Source organism: Malus domestica, chromosome 01 (assembly GCF_042453785.1).
Source record: "Malus domestica chromosome 01, GDT2T_hap1".
In the NCBI taxonomy this organism is placed as follows: domain Eukaryota; kingdom Viridiplantae; phylum Streptophyta; class Magnoliopsida; order Rosales; family Rosaceae; genus Malus; species Malus domestica.
Window position 1 is genome coordinate 31,016,235 of NC_091661.1, and position 14,815 is coordinate 31,031,049.

Genomic DNA, 14,815 nt, shown 5'->3' on the forward strand with positions numbered 1-14,815 from the left:
GAAGTAAAAAAGGGTGTGTGGATAACACACCCCTAAATAAAATATCTATTTTTATTTTATAATATGAATTTGAATTAAACACACATTAAATGATTAAAATATGAATTTGAACTAAGCACACATTTTTTTTTTTATTAAATTTTAATCTTCTTCAAGGTAAAGTTGAAAAACCCCTACATATACCACTTAGCACACACCATCTCTTCCACTCTCAGTCCTCCTCCTTCTCTCTCTCTCCCTCTCTCCCCCCACCAACACCAACAACATCAACAACACCAAATCCAAAAAATGGGTTCGACCCCAGAGACTCAGATGACTCCAACCCAAGTCTCCGACGAAGAAGCCAACCTCTTCGCCATGCAGCTAGCCACCGGCTCCATCCTCCACATGGTGCTCAAGGCAGCCATCGAGCTCGACCTCCTCGAGATCATGGCAAAAGCCGGGCCTGGCGCTTTTGTTTCTCCGGCTGACTTATCTTCGCAGCTGCCGACCAAGAACCCTGACTCCCCCGTCATGCTGGACCGCATGCTGCGCCTCCTGGCCAGCTACTCCATCCTCACTTACTCCCTCCGCACACTTCCCGACGGCAAAGTCGAGCGGCTGTACGGCCTCGGCCCCGTCTGCAAGTTCTTGACAAAGAACGAGGATGGTGCTTCCATTGGTTCTCTCTGCCTCCTGATTCAGGACAAGGTCCTTATGGAGAGCTGGTAATTACCATTCTTCTTCTTTATTTATCATCTTAATTTGATCGTTAACAAACATTAATTAATGGGGTTCAAATAGGTTGATCATAATACAATATTCATAAAATGTTACGTACTAACTGTGAGTAATGGCTTTAATGTGTGTTTGTTCTCTATTTTTTCCTAACGTGTTCTTCGTTGTTCATATTACTTTTGGCCCATTAGGCGGTTGGGGACGGACATGATTCCAAATTGACTTCTTGTCAGAGTTATAAAGAAAGCAAAACTAATAAAAAATCCTGGAAAATTTTGAATTTTAACCATAAGGATAAAATAAAAGGTAAAGTGAATAGTATCAGAATTGACTTTTTAGTGTAAAAATGTGGTTTTTCGTTAAAGTGAACAATATCAGGAGTTTTTCGTTAAAGTTCCTTATAAAGAAACCAAATTTTTAAACAAAATTTACAAGCTAAATTATATATCACCAATAAAAATAGGGAAAACTAATGAAAGGGGCTTGAAAACTTTGAGTTTTAACGAAAATGTCAAAATAAAGGGTAAAGTGAATAGTACTAGAATTGACTTTTTAGTGTAAAAATGTGGTTTTTCATTAAAGTGAACTGTATCAGGAGCTTTTTGTTAAAGTTCCCTAAAAAATAAGCACGTTTATCAACGTCTAAGTAATAATTCAATCATCAACTTTTATATCAATTATTTTGTAAATTTTAATTATAAATTTAATTTTCCTAGTATTACGCTATATGATGACTGGTTACTTGTTTTACGATTACCACTTAATCAAATTAGGAGTGAAAAGTTGGTACCACCACTTCGCCAACCACACCATAGTGTTTCGATATTACACATTTATTTCTTATCAATCTTTTTCCTTAAGACAACGGTATGTTTTAACTATTTTATTCTTCTATATAGAGCGTAAGTTCCGTCAATTAGCTAGAGGTGAAATTTAAATTAACTTTCTCCTTCATTTTTATCAAAACCACAGAAATGATAATTTGTACTTGAACCTAAGAGGATACTATTTTACTAACTGACTGACGTAATCCATGTCAATAAAAGACCAATAGGATCCTTTTCGGATTATATTTGTGAGGATTCTAGGGATCTGTGAATCGTGTCCATTCATCATGTATCGTGCGGTCAGATTTCGTCAAGTACTGTTGTGTTTAATTTTAAATAAAAAAATTAAAATAATTTATGACCGCACGATGTACAATGAACGAACACAATTTACGAATCTTTAGGATTTTCACAAAGAAGATCCGGATTCAATAAAAGAACTGAGAGTTGTTTTTACAAACCCATAAATTATTTTATTATTGTGAGTTATGCGGGCCTTGAAACACGTGGTAGTTGGGTTGGCCTAGTTTACAAGATTGCTTGTACTTTGGTATTGTAGATTAAGCTTTAAACACAAATGAGTCATGCATGCTTGTTTTGGGTTTGTGCAGGTACCACTTGAAAGATGCAGTCCTTGAAGGAGGTATCCCATTCAACAAGGCCTATGGAATGACTGCTTTTGAGTACCATGGCACTGAACCCAGATTCAACAAGGTATTCAACAAGGGAATGGCTGACAACTCTACCATTACCATGAAGAAACTTCTTGAGAACTACAATGGCTTTGAGGGCCTCACATCCATCGTTGATGTTGGTGGTGGCACCGGCGCTGTCCTTAACATGATCGTCTCTAAATACCCTTCGATTAAGGGCATTAACTTCGACTTGCCTCATGTCATCGAAGATGCTCCCCAATATCCTGGTATGTTCTTCATTTCTGATAATGTTCATAGTTCAATTACTTAAAAGCATTCATCTTTACATTCGATCTCTCAAGTTCAATTTCTCTTCCCCAAATATTATTGCATATAAAAATAATATTTGTACTATTTATCATTTTTCCTAATGAATATGAGGTCAATGGATGTTGAATATAGGTGTGGAGCATGTTGGAGGAGACATGTTTGTAAGTGTTCCAAAGGGAGATGCAATTTTCATGAAGGTGAGTTATTATTTATCAAAAAAGAACCAATGATTATTTTGTAGTGCTAATATTCATTTCTCATAGGAGCTTAGTTGCTCAATATATTTGGAACTAATATCAAATCCTGTATGCAATCTTACAGTGGATATGCCACGACTGGACCGACGAGCATTGCTTGAAATTTTTGAAGAACTGCTATGCTGCGCTCCCAGACAATGGGAAGGTAATTGTTGCTGAGTACATTCTTCCGGTAGCTCCGGACGGTAGCCTTGCCACCAAGGAAGTTGTCCATAGCGACGCGATCATGTTAGCTCACAACCCCGGCGGAAAAGAGAGGACGGAGAAGGAGTTCGAGGCCTTGGCTAAGGGATCTGGATTCCAAGGCTTTCGAGTCGTGTGCTCTGCTTTCAACACCTATGCCATTGAATTTCTTAAGAAGAATTGAGTATAATTTGCCCTTGGTATGCTGCCATCTGCATTTATATTGCTTTGGTTTTTTATATGGTGATCGTGTATCCGTACGTGGACTTTACACATAAGTAGGTTTTCATATGTTAGAAAAAAATAATAAGAAAGTGATTTTGTTGCTTTGATAACATGTAGAATTATGACTCTTTGTATTGTTATGTGAAAAATATTACAATATACATACAAGGTTACATTAGTCCCTATTGAAATAGGAATGTTACACTAATTACAATTAAATATTACATTCCTATAATACATGTGACAACTACGACGGACAAATTACATGTCTATATTGCCACAAACACAAAATCAAAACCTCATGGATTTTCTTATCACCTTAACTTACCCGTCAATTGATTTCGACATACGACCTGTTTGGTGCCTAAATCCGCCATGGGCCTCGCGGGCAAGCCGGGGATTTACTTCACATACGAGATTGATAGGTGCGGGCGTGCCACTACTAGATGCCGCTAGTAGACGGGATTTGAATGATTGAGGTTGCGCCTTTTGACTTCAAATCAAGAGATTGTGCCATTTGAGTGGGAGTTGCTCAAATCAAGGTTCTTTCTTTGCCTTAAAAATAAGGACTTTACTTATATGGAGAGATAGAACAATATGTAAATGATAAGGTTGCTCGGAAATGTAAATGATAGAGGAAAGTGACTAATATTGCAGATTGCTTGTAATTTAAATGACTGAAAATGAGTTGTACATGAAAACTATAAAGGAGATCGATACTACAAGTGAGCAGCAGAGCTAATAAACTAGACAAAAGATGGCTTTTGTACATGAAAACTATAAAGGAGATCGATACTACAAGTGAGCAGCACAACTAATAAACTAGACAAAAGATGGCTTTTGTGAGGGCTGATCCTGAAAATGATGAAGGTTTGGGGGGCTGACTACAGCTTCGTGTGAAGGCAAATCTAGTTTGAGCAGAGTTTGTGCTTGTATTTGTTTGTTTGATTGAGTGTCCATAATCCTTCTCCATCTGCTTCTTTATATAGAGGTCTGGAAGAGCCCCCTTGTTGAGATCTTTGTACTTGCCCGAAAGAAGCTTGGGCAGCTTGCATTGCATTTGCCAACTTGCATGTAGAAACAATATTAAAAGGGAAACTTGCATCTCCACCACATGTTTTTAGCACATGTCTCCCCACTTGTAATAAACTAACAATTAAAACAGAAGCAAATTGCATCTCCACCACATGCCTTTTCCCACTTGCAATAAAATAATTAAAAAAAGCAAACTAGCTTCTTTCACTACACATTCTTGCCCGAAAGCATGCATGGTATATTTCCATCCACTTGCATGAAAAAGCATGCACTTATCTTGATTAAACAACTCTCTTGACAAAGCTCCACCACCCAAACAAATGGGAAAAACAATATTATAGTGCCAAACCATCCACTTGCAGCCAAATATCTTTCCAAGTTAGCTTTCTTGCATATTAATCCTTCAAATACCATATTTTACCCCAATGGCCCAAATAAGTAAAAATGGGCACATTTTGGGTGCAAACACGACCGCTCATACACAAGAACTCTCCTAAAACAGAAAAAATGGCAAGAAGGGAATAATAAAATGACATTCATATTATTTTCATGACGTACCTATCAAATTATTATCCATGATGTTCATTCAAACTGGTATTATGTTATAGGCTTTCCCGTTATTCATGTTGTCATTATATTTGTTCAGCTTAGAACACAATAAGAAACAAAATTAAAAGCCAGTAAAATCATAAAAAAAAAATAACCCATTGACTAATTGAGTATAACACTAGCAAAAACGTCCGCGCTCCGCTGCAGGGAATGACACAAATATAATCTTATACGATCTAATTGTTTTTGTTATTCCTAGTTCTTTTTGGCATTGTGTGCAAAAAAAACGGAAACTCCAAGCAAGAAATTGATAGCTGAGAAGAAACGAATGACTACAAACATTTTCATTAAACATTTCTATTCCATTTGCAATGTCAGAAGTATGATCTTCTTGTATCCCCTGATTTCTTTTGCTATTTCTAGTTCTTTTCCTCTCTGACTACGGTCCAAGAGACCCAGAAAACTGCAGCGATGCAAATTGCTACCGGAATCATGAAAAATTAAAATTAATAAGACTCGTTCGAATCATATTACAATGCATGCCAAACCACAACATCTGATAATCCATAAATTAAACGAAATTGAAAATGAAGTTCAGCAGCTGGGACAAAAATAAAAACACAAAATACTAACTCAAGCGCCTGCACATATAAACACCACATAAAAATCACACAAAAAAACGAAAACAACAGCTGAGACACGCTTATGTAAAAATCCAACATGCATAGTTCTTTTAATTCCAACACAGAAACAACAAAAATTTCTGAAAAAATACCCATACGAATTCAACTTAAATCCCAAAATCCAATCCCCCAAAAAAACCATAATTTCAAATACCACAAACATGCAAAGGCCAAATCAAAGCTGCAAGTCGTTTTAGATTTTACCGAATAATAGGAACAATTTAATTCCCTAATTATGAGGGAATAATCCGAAAATCTGGAAAAATAAAGAGGTCTAAAACCCTCGGCCGAGATCGACCTGGAAGAACACACAAGTCAGATTGGGTCTCCACAATAGATAAAAACAGACAGAGAATCTTCGTTTCTTGAATTTCTGAGAGAAAATTTATGATTTTTGATAGGATTTTTATCACCTACAAAAGTAGGGATAAAAACACTTAAAAAATAATTGCAAGAGTACAAGTGACACGCCCCAACCGAGGCCAAGGCATGCTGGCCGTTACGTGAGAGTGACGTAGTCATGTGCATAGTACGGAAGCGATAAAGATAGCAAACATACGAATAATTAAAAACCATATTAATATAGTGCACTACTAGCAGGGAGTGATAGGAGTTAGTTACAACCGTAAACTCTCCTAATCAGAGCATAATAAGTCTAGGTGCAGTCCAGTAGGACAAGTACTAGTTACACAGTACAAGGAATGTCCTACTATAATATAGAATAGTCAGAACAACCAACGTCCTTGAGCCACCAACAGCGACTTACTTAAAACCTGAAAGGGCGCAAAACAGAAAACGTGAGTGGGTAAAAACAAATGTTTTACAAAATCGTTTTCTTTATCAACATATCTAACCCCTCGCTGTAAAACATGTATAATTTTTCCCAGAATCAGAATATAAGCATATGCATAATATATAAATATATATGAAATCATAACAATTCAATTCATGCTTCACATAATCATATTCAAATATATACCATGTTAATATATAACAGAGTAAGCAATTCAGGTAAGAATAAATTCATAGAATATGATATGTTAGCTGGAACCCATGTGGTAGTCTGTACGGCTGAATTCATAGCTCAAACTCAATCTAGCCGGAGTCACTACTATGACCTATACGGCAATATACTGCACATAAGTTGGAACCACTGAAAATGTTCTGTACGACAAAGTTGGGTGAAATATAATTATGCTCAATGATACGCCCTCATGCTAGCTGTGCGATAAATAGTTAGTCACCTACGAGTCGGAACCACTTATAGTGGTCTGTATGACAAGACTGTGTACCTAAATTGGATCCAATGTGAGCATATGGTGCGAGAGGTGACATAATATACAGGCATGTGCCAACTCTCTCTGGCTAAATCGCAATCACCCGGGGTGCAGGTTTATGAGCTCATTGTTTTCAATCATAACTCATATAGAAAATCAACATGTTCATCTCATTTATTGAATAGCTACATCTAACATCTCGTTAGACTGCCTACGTACCCTAAACAGGGATCAAGCCGTTCGTAGTTCACCTAATCAAACATAACTTACTTGAACTTACATGTGCCTCCACAACACCACATTTATATATATATATATATATATAAATATATACAACCATGAAATGCATATTTAGAATATAAAGGCATTTGACATATTATTTCAAAGCATATTTTCATTTAAAACACATTTCTGGGAAATATATCAAGTATATAATTATATACTGAAAGCAAAAGCCCACTCACTGATATGTTGAAGGGTTGTAACCCCCGAGTCGCCCGTGGATACGCTCGTCCTCGGGATAAGCCTCACCTATATGCAAATTAACTATAAAACGTTATTTTAAAGCACATATACAAAACTAGCTAATAACTTCTCATACATTGCTCAAAATGGGTATATGAATATACCACAGTGATCTATACAACCTCACGAACATCGTGATATTTTTAGATAAATTTTTAGGTGGCTCACGCGCCCCACGCGCCCCCTACGCGCATCATCTTCAACCTCCAGACACCAGAACTGTTCACCGGCACCAGATTCTGGGCAGACCTTCAAACCCACTATTCTCCTTCATTTCTCAACCATTTTCTACGAAATTTTCACCCAAATGTCACAAATTTCAAGAGGAAGAAGGTTATACTTCTTTGGAGCCTTAAATCCTTCGGAAACACCTCTGAAAAATCTCGTCAAAACCGGCCACTTTCGAACCTCGTGATCCCGACGTCCAAAAGCTTCAAACGAAGCACTCCGAGCTTCCTTGTGACCTCACTAAGCTCGCTATAAGCTTGGATTGTCCTAAAACACAACCATTTAAAAGTTCATGAATAGTGCTCAACTTGGAGCTTGAATTTTCAACGTGATATTGAACGAGTTCTTACCTGAAATGGGTACCCTTGAACTCATATGATCCTCACAAACACAATGGTGCCATTTTCTTCCTCGATCAGTGAAGATTTGGCTTGGTTTGACCTTGTCCGTACGGAGGAGAGGGAAAAGAGAGTGAGTCCAAGAGAGAGAGAGTGCACGGGAATGAGAGAGAGAATTGAGGTGATGTGGATATGTGTGTGTGGTCCAACCTACACACCAATCACAACTAACTAAGGTTAAGTTCTCATTGGCCCCAAAAACTTAGGAAAATAACCACATTGGTCCATTTCTAAAACTGTCACATACGACTCACAATGCCATAAACGCTCAAGGGCATTTTAGTCTTTTCACATCCGCGATAACAAAATAATGTACATTTTCGGGATGGGTTGTGACAACAAGATTGTCGTAGAATAGCAACTCAAGCAATATCATTTTCCACAGGAATTGAATGAATAATTTGTATTTAAACTAATTTTTAGCTAATTATTTAGAACAAAGTTTTGAAACTGTTGATTTTGGAATTTAAAATAATAAAAACGAATTTAAATGAAAATAATTAAATATTTGACAAAGTAAAGAAAGCAAAAGAACAACGTTTTGAAAATCAAATTGTAAAAGCCTAGGATTCTGCCGTCCCCTTAATAATCCTATGCAATTTTACCAATTACTTATGAATTTATACATACATGCTTTGAAGGTTAGGTTTTCCTAATGCATATTTTCCTCGTGATGTTCAAGCGAAAACGTATATCTAACATGCAACCCGTCTATGATGTTCATATCAAATATAAACATGCAAGACTCATTAAGTTTTGTGAAAACCCTTTGAAAAATCATGCAACCCTTAAAAACGTGATGTTTGCCTTAAGTGAACTTACAATTACTAATCACAAGAAGCCCTCCTCAATTTCAAGGTGATGTTCCAATAGAAATTGCATCAAATTATTTGTCTAAAAACCCGGTGATTAATAATTTCAAGCAAACATGCATTCATTCATAAGCTAATTAATAAAATCACATATTCATGCTAAGGCTTGTGGCTTCGCCTTTAGCAAAAGAAACTACCTACTAACAATCATAAAACAAAATATTATTAAGAATAAGGATAGAAAACACCTAAAAAATAAACTTGAAAAACTCTCTAAAGTATGCGTGCGTTTCCTCCTCTCCTTCCCTTCTAACCCTAACGGCTAAAAAGTCTTATTTATACTACTACAAAATAAAACCCTAAAAAGTCTTAGAATAAAACTAGGAAACATAATAAAATAATAAAACTGAAATAAAAGGTTTCTATGTAAACTTAAATTCAGACTTATTAGAAAATCAGACTTTTGACCGACCAAATCAACTTCGATTTGGTCCCAAAATGTCTCTTTTGAAAGCTAGAGACGTCCCCCACAAATCCTTGGAAGGAATCTTCCTCAAAATATGTCATATGTACTAATTAAGTTTACATAATCTAATTTTTCAACCAATTCTTTTTCAATAGCCTATGATATTATTTTTTTAAAATTTTTATTGAATTTTAATTGTAAAATTTTTATTTATATATTTTTAAAAAATCTGGGGCCCCTCCAAAGTGGAAGCCTTAGGCGGGCACCTACTTCGGCTACCCTCAAGGCCGACCTTGAGATTCCTACAAAGAGGATCCGGATTCAATAAAAGAAGGGGGAGTTGTTTTAACAAACCCATAAATTATCTTATTATTGTGAGTTACGCGGGCCTTGAAACACGTGGTAGGTGGGTTGGCCTAGTTTACAAGATTGCTTGTACTTTGGTATTGTAGATTGGAAATGGATTATCTCCGGATCCCTTCTACCAAGTCTACTAAGTCCACCTATCTGGACTATTGAAATTTGATTCAACAATTAAAGTTATTATAATTTTTGAAGGGGCTCTCTTATTTGTAGCCGTTGGATCAAATTTCAAGGGTCCGGATGGATGAACTTGGTGGAAGAGATCTGAAGAGGATCCCTTTCCTTGTAGATTAAGCTTTAAACACAGATGAGTCATGCATGCTTGTTTTGGGTTTGTGCAAGTACAACTTGAAAGATGCAGTCCTTGAAGGAGGTATCCCATTCAACAAGGCCTACGGAATGACTGCTTTTGAGTACCATGGCACTGACCCCAGATTCAACAAGGGAATGGCTAACCACTCTACCATTACCATGAAGAACCTTCTTGAGAACTACAATGGCTTTGAGGGCCTCACATCCATCGTTGATGTTGGTGGTGGCACCGGCATTGTCCTTAACATGATCGTCTTTAAATACCCTTCGATTAAGGGCATTAACTTCGACCTGCCTTATGTCATCGAAGATGCTCCCCAATATCCTGGTATGTTCTTCATTTCTAATAATGTTCGTAGTTCAATTACTTAAAAGCATTCACCTTTACATTCGATCTCTCAAGTTCAATTTCTCTTCCCCTAACATTATTGCATATAAAAATAATATTGGTACTATTTATCATTTTTCCTAATGAATATCAGGTCAATGGATGTTGAATATAGGTGTGGAGCATGTTGGAGGAGACATGTTTGTGAGTGTTCCAAAGGGAGATGCAATTTTTATGAAGGTGAGTTATTATTTATCAAAAAAGAACCGATGATTATTTTGTAGTGCTAATATTCATTTCTCATAGGAGCTTAGTTGCTCAACATATTTGGAACTAATATCAAATCCTGTATGAAATCTTACAGTGGATATGCCACGACTGGAGTGACGAGCATTGCTTGAAATTTTTGAAGAACTGCTATTCTGCGCTCCCAGACAATGGGAAGGTAATTGTTGCTGAGTGCATTCTTCCGGTAGCTCCGGACAGTAGCCTTGCCACCAAGGGAGTTGTCCATATCGACGCGATCATGTTAGCTCACAACCCCGGCGGAAAAGAGAGGACGGAGAAGGAGTTCGAGGCCTTGGCTAAGGGATCTGGATTCCAAGGCTTTCGAGTCGTGTGCTCTGCTTTCAACACCTATGCCATTGAATTTCTTAAGAAGAATTGAGTATAATTTACCTTTGGTATGCTGCCATCTGCATTTATATTGCTTTGGTTTTTTATATGGTGATCGTGTATCCATACGTGGATGTTACACGATAAGTAGGTTTTCATATGTTAGAAAAAAATACTACGAAAGTGATTTTGTTGCTTCGATAACATGTAGAATTATGACTCTTTGTATTGTTGTGTGAAAAATATTACAATATATATATACAAGGTTACATTAGTCCCTATTGAAATAGGATCCTACACTAATTATAATTAAATATTACATTCCTATAATACATGTGACAACTACGAATAAAATTCTGGATTAATTAATTCTATTCTAACATGTTTGTGTGTTATAAATTTGGAATCATTCCCATGCAATAGGGTCTAAAAAAATGAGAGAATCTAGTGTACAACGGACAAATTACATGTCTGTATTGCCACAAACACAAAATCGGACCTCATGGATTTTCTTATCACTCGAACTTACCCGTCAATAGATTTCGACACATGACCGCTCATACACAAGAACTCTCCTAAAACAGAGAAATGGCAAGAAGGGAATAATAAAATGACATTCATATTATGTTCTTGACGTAGCTATCAAATTATTATCCATGATGTTCATTCAAACTGGTATTATGATCAAGAAATTAAATCAACCAAATTACAGAAGCATTCCTACCTGCCATGAGAAGCCATAATCAGATAGGCAATAAATAAATAACAAGTTATACTATTTAGACTCCCAAAATTAATCGCATTGTTATAGATTCTTTAGCACATGTATGTTTTGCATGTATTTGTTGAGTCCACCGCTATTTTAGAGTGTCTCAGAAATGGGATTAGTTTTGTACCTTTAAATAGCATTATTGATTAAACAAACGCATATATATGAGCATATGATGATCGATCCTGTCTAATATAAACTAAACTATGAGTATAGAAAGTGATATAGAAGAAAATGAAGAAATAGAAAATGAAAAAAAAATATAAACTCAAATGTTGACTATTTTGTATATATTGGTGAAAATGCAGAGATCGGTGCTCTTTGCTGTTGTCCTTGCGATGAGGAATTCGAAGAATATGCACTTTCGAGCAATCCATTATAGGCATTGCTTATTCCTGAGATACTTCTTCTAGCAGCTATTCATTGGGGTAGGTATAAAAGCCATCATCAACTCAATACTTTGTCTGTTCTTCCGTTCAAGAGCTCTCTTAGGAAATTTACGTAGTTTTCTATTATTGGATGCATTTGGTTAAATGTTGATGCACAAAATCAGTAAGGACTTTGGTACAACAGAACATATTAAGTTTGTGACCTTCGCTAGATTGCTCCGGTCACTAGTGTGAATAAGTATGTAAATGGATAAAGACAGAGAAGCATAGCCAGCTAACGTGCACTCAATTGTAACATATATTTTATTGGTCACATCTCCTTCAACAAGATTTTGTCTGCGTTCCAATATTGTTAATGGAGGTGACTTGATCAATGAATGGCTTCACAATAAAACTATCGGACACGCAACATTAGCTAACACACTTTCTAATAGAGTTGAGCTGTATTATTATGCGCGAGTTGATAGGCTAAGCCCGCCAAATCAAATTTCAAATAGTTCTCTCATCACATCCAGTCCATTATCACTTGATGCTTCTACTCAGTTTGAATCATTCAAAGACCTTAGGGGTTTGAATTTTTGAATTTATGAGTTATTTTTTAGAAGAGTTTGATCTTATTTCAAACTCACTCTTGTAAACCATATATAAGCCACGTGAGATATGCAGAAAGCTAAATTATCTAGCCAAACTACAATCAAAGTTTCTTATACAAGTATCAAAAGTCAAAAATGTATTAACAAATGCATATACTATTAGTTTTTGTGTGTCCAAATAACATACCCATAACTTAACGCAACTATCGCAAATACGGTAAGCGAAAGAGATTTTGCATTTATCAAATGAAAATTTCATTAACAATTTAAGCCGAAATGGTTTAGAGCAGTGATATCCACAAACTCATTTACTATCCACATACTTCTCTCAATTTCCGTCAATCAGATCGAATGAATTGAAGAACATAAAATAACATAAGGTATATAGGAGGTAAAAAGAAGTATGTGGATAACATCATCCAAAATTAATACATACTTCAAGAAGGGACTTGATGAATGGATAAATTAAACGTATGGTTGTTGACAAGTATGTGGCGGACATGTGTTTATGCTAATAGGGATTAGTAAGTTTAATTATATGTTAATCCCATTGACGTTGTTCCTCATTGAAGGGTGCGTGTGTGTGAATTGTCAACCGTGAATTAGGCATCTTTTTGTACTCATATTATTATATCAATATGTGTTGATCTTTTTCTCTGTCTATTTCTATTGGTTCGAAAACGATCCTCGCCAGATCCTTTTTTTGGAGATTCCGTAATCATGATCGTTCATTGTATATCATGCGATCAGAAATCATTTTCCGTTTAAAATTTAAAATTAAATATAAATAGTATCTAACGAAAACTGACCGCACGATATATAATGAACAGTTACGATCACGGGATCCCCAGAAAAAAGAATCCGGTGAGGATCCTTTTCCCTATTAGTTTGTTGCTCTTCACAAGTGCTCTCGCACGAGAGACATTTTTTTTTCATTCACGCATTTATCTACGGTAGACAATTTATGTTATACCATTTGGTGCATCCCCTTCGTAATGTATTTTAACGATTCGAATTATCTATCTTTTAGAACATCATTCGTAGATCATCCTTGCAAAAAATTAGACAATTCTAAAACCACTAAGACATTCATCTGTAAAGAAAATAGACAAATACGGTTCTGCAAAGAAGCCATAATCCTTTAATCCAACAGTCATATGGTTTCAAATTGGGGTGATTTTTAGTAAATATAATCTTTAAAGGAAGATCTAAAAGATAGAAAGTTATGATCATTAAAATATATTATGAAGTGAGTTCTACAAAAAAAAAAAAAAAAAAAAAAACGTGTCAAAAGTTATATAATAACCAACAAGATCCTCTCCAGATCCTTTTGACGAGGATCCTAGGGATCTGTAAATCGTATTCGTTTATCGTACATTGTGCAATCAATTTTTGTCAGGTATTGTTTGTATTTAATTTTAAATAAAAATATTTAAAATGATTTATGACCGCACGATATGTACGATGAACATATATAATTCACGGATCTCCGGATCCTCACAAAGAGGATCCGGCGAGAATCCAAATTCGTGTTATAATGTTGATAGCTAAATGAATGTGACCCGTATCTGCAACACCAATGTTTTTTGTTTTTCTTATTTGGATTCTGGAGCAATCTAGCTTAATGAATGTGACTCGTATCTACAAGACGAGTGGTTTTATTTTTTTATAAGCTAGACGATAGTTGTTTTATTGATATTTAAGCGTGACAATCTTTAATAATACATCACAAATAATATCCGGAGGACGATTAAGGAAAAGAAAACTCTCAGCATGTTTTCAAGTAGATTAGCTATTAATCAATCTTTATCACTCCTTTTTTTTTTTCAATAGTCAAAGATCACAATGTTGGTAGATTTTCCCTCTCAACACAATCTTGTCTTGAAAATCCAGTAAAAATTATCAACAGTTGACTAATTATTATTATAAACACAGATTGTGGCCTTGAAATAAAAAAACATATAATTTCAATAGTACATATACATATACATATACACATACATATTTTGACGGTAGCATATTGACTAAAGTCATGGGAAGTGGAGGCTACTCCATTCCAAGTTCAGGGCATATCACAAGTCTCTTTGAGAACTTTAATTTTTTTTTTTTTTTTTTTTTTACAGATCGTCTACTAAAAAAATTATAAACAGTGAGATTCAAATCTATGCCTTGTCTAGCAAAAAGAACGATTATTATTAAATCAACCGATCATCGTTGTCTCACAACCATCAGGTTTCGATTAGATCATTTGATACCATTTACACTCCAATGTAGTCGCTCTCTTCCTAATTTTTTTTTA

General features: G+C 35.6%; 1 protein-coding gene across 2 annotated transcripts; it reads left to right on the plus strand.

Annotated features, from left to right (window-relative positions):
- The first annotated feature begins 201 nt into the window (after nt 1–201).
- On the plus strand, nt 202–11,045 carry LOC103444340 (caffeic acid 3-O-methyltransferase-like). 2 transcript variants are annotated; one of them, XM_008382616.4, is made up of 4 exons: nt 202–707; nt 2,156–2,466; nt 2,642–2,706; nt 2,831–3,365. In XM_008382616.4, exons 1-4 carry the CDS (start codon nt 289–291, stop codon nt 3,131–3,133), a joined length of 1,098 nt encoding a protein of 365 aa, XP_008380838.1. In that variant the 5' UTR covers nt 202–288; the 3' UTR covers nt 3,134–3,365. The 2 variants fall into 2 exon arrangements, with proteins under 2 accessions (XP_008380838.1, NP_001315918.2); NM_001328989.2 differs by lacking the exon at nt 2,831–3,365 and adding an exon at nt 10,515–11,045 and having other exon boundaries at nt 216–707.
- The last annotated feature ends 3,770 nt before the right edge of the window (nt 11,046–14,815 follow it).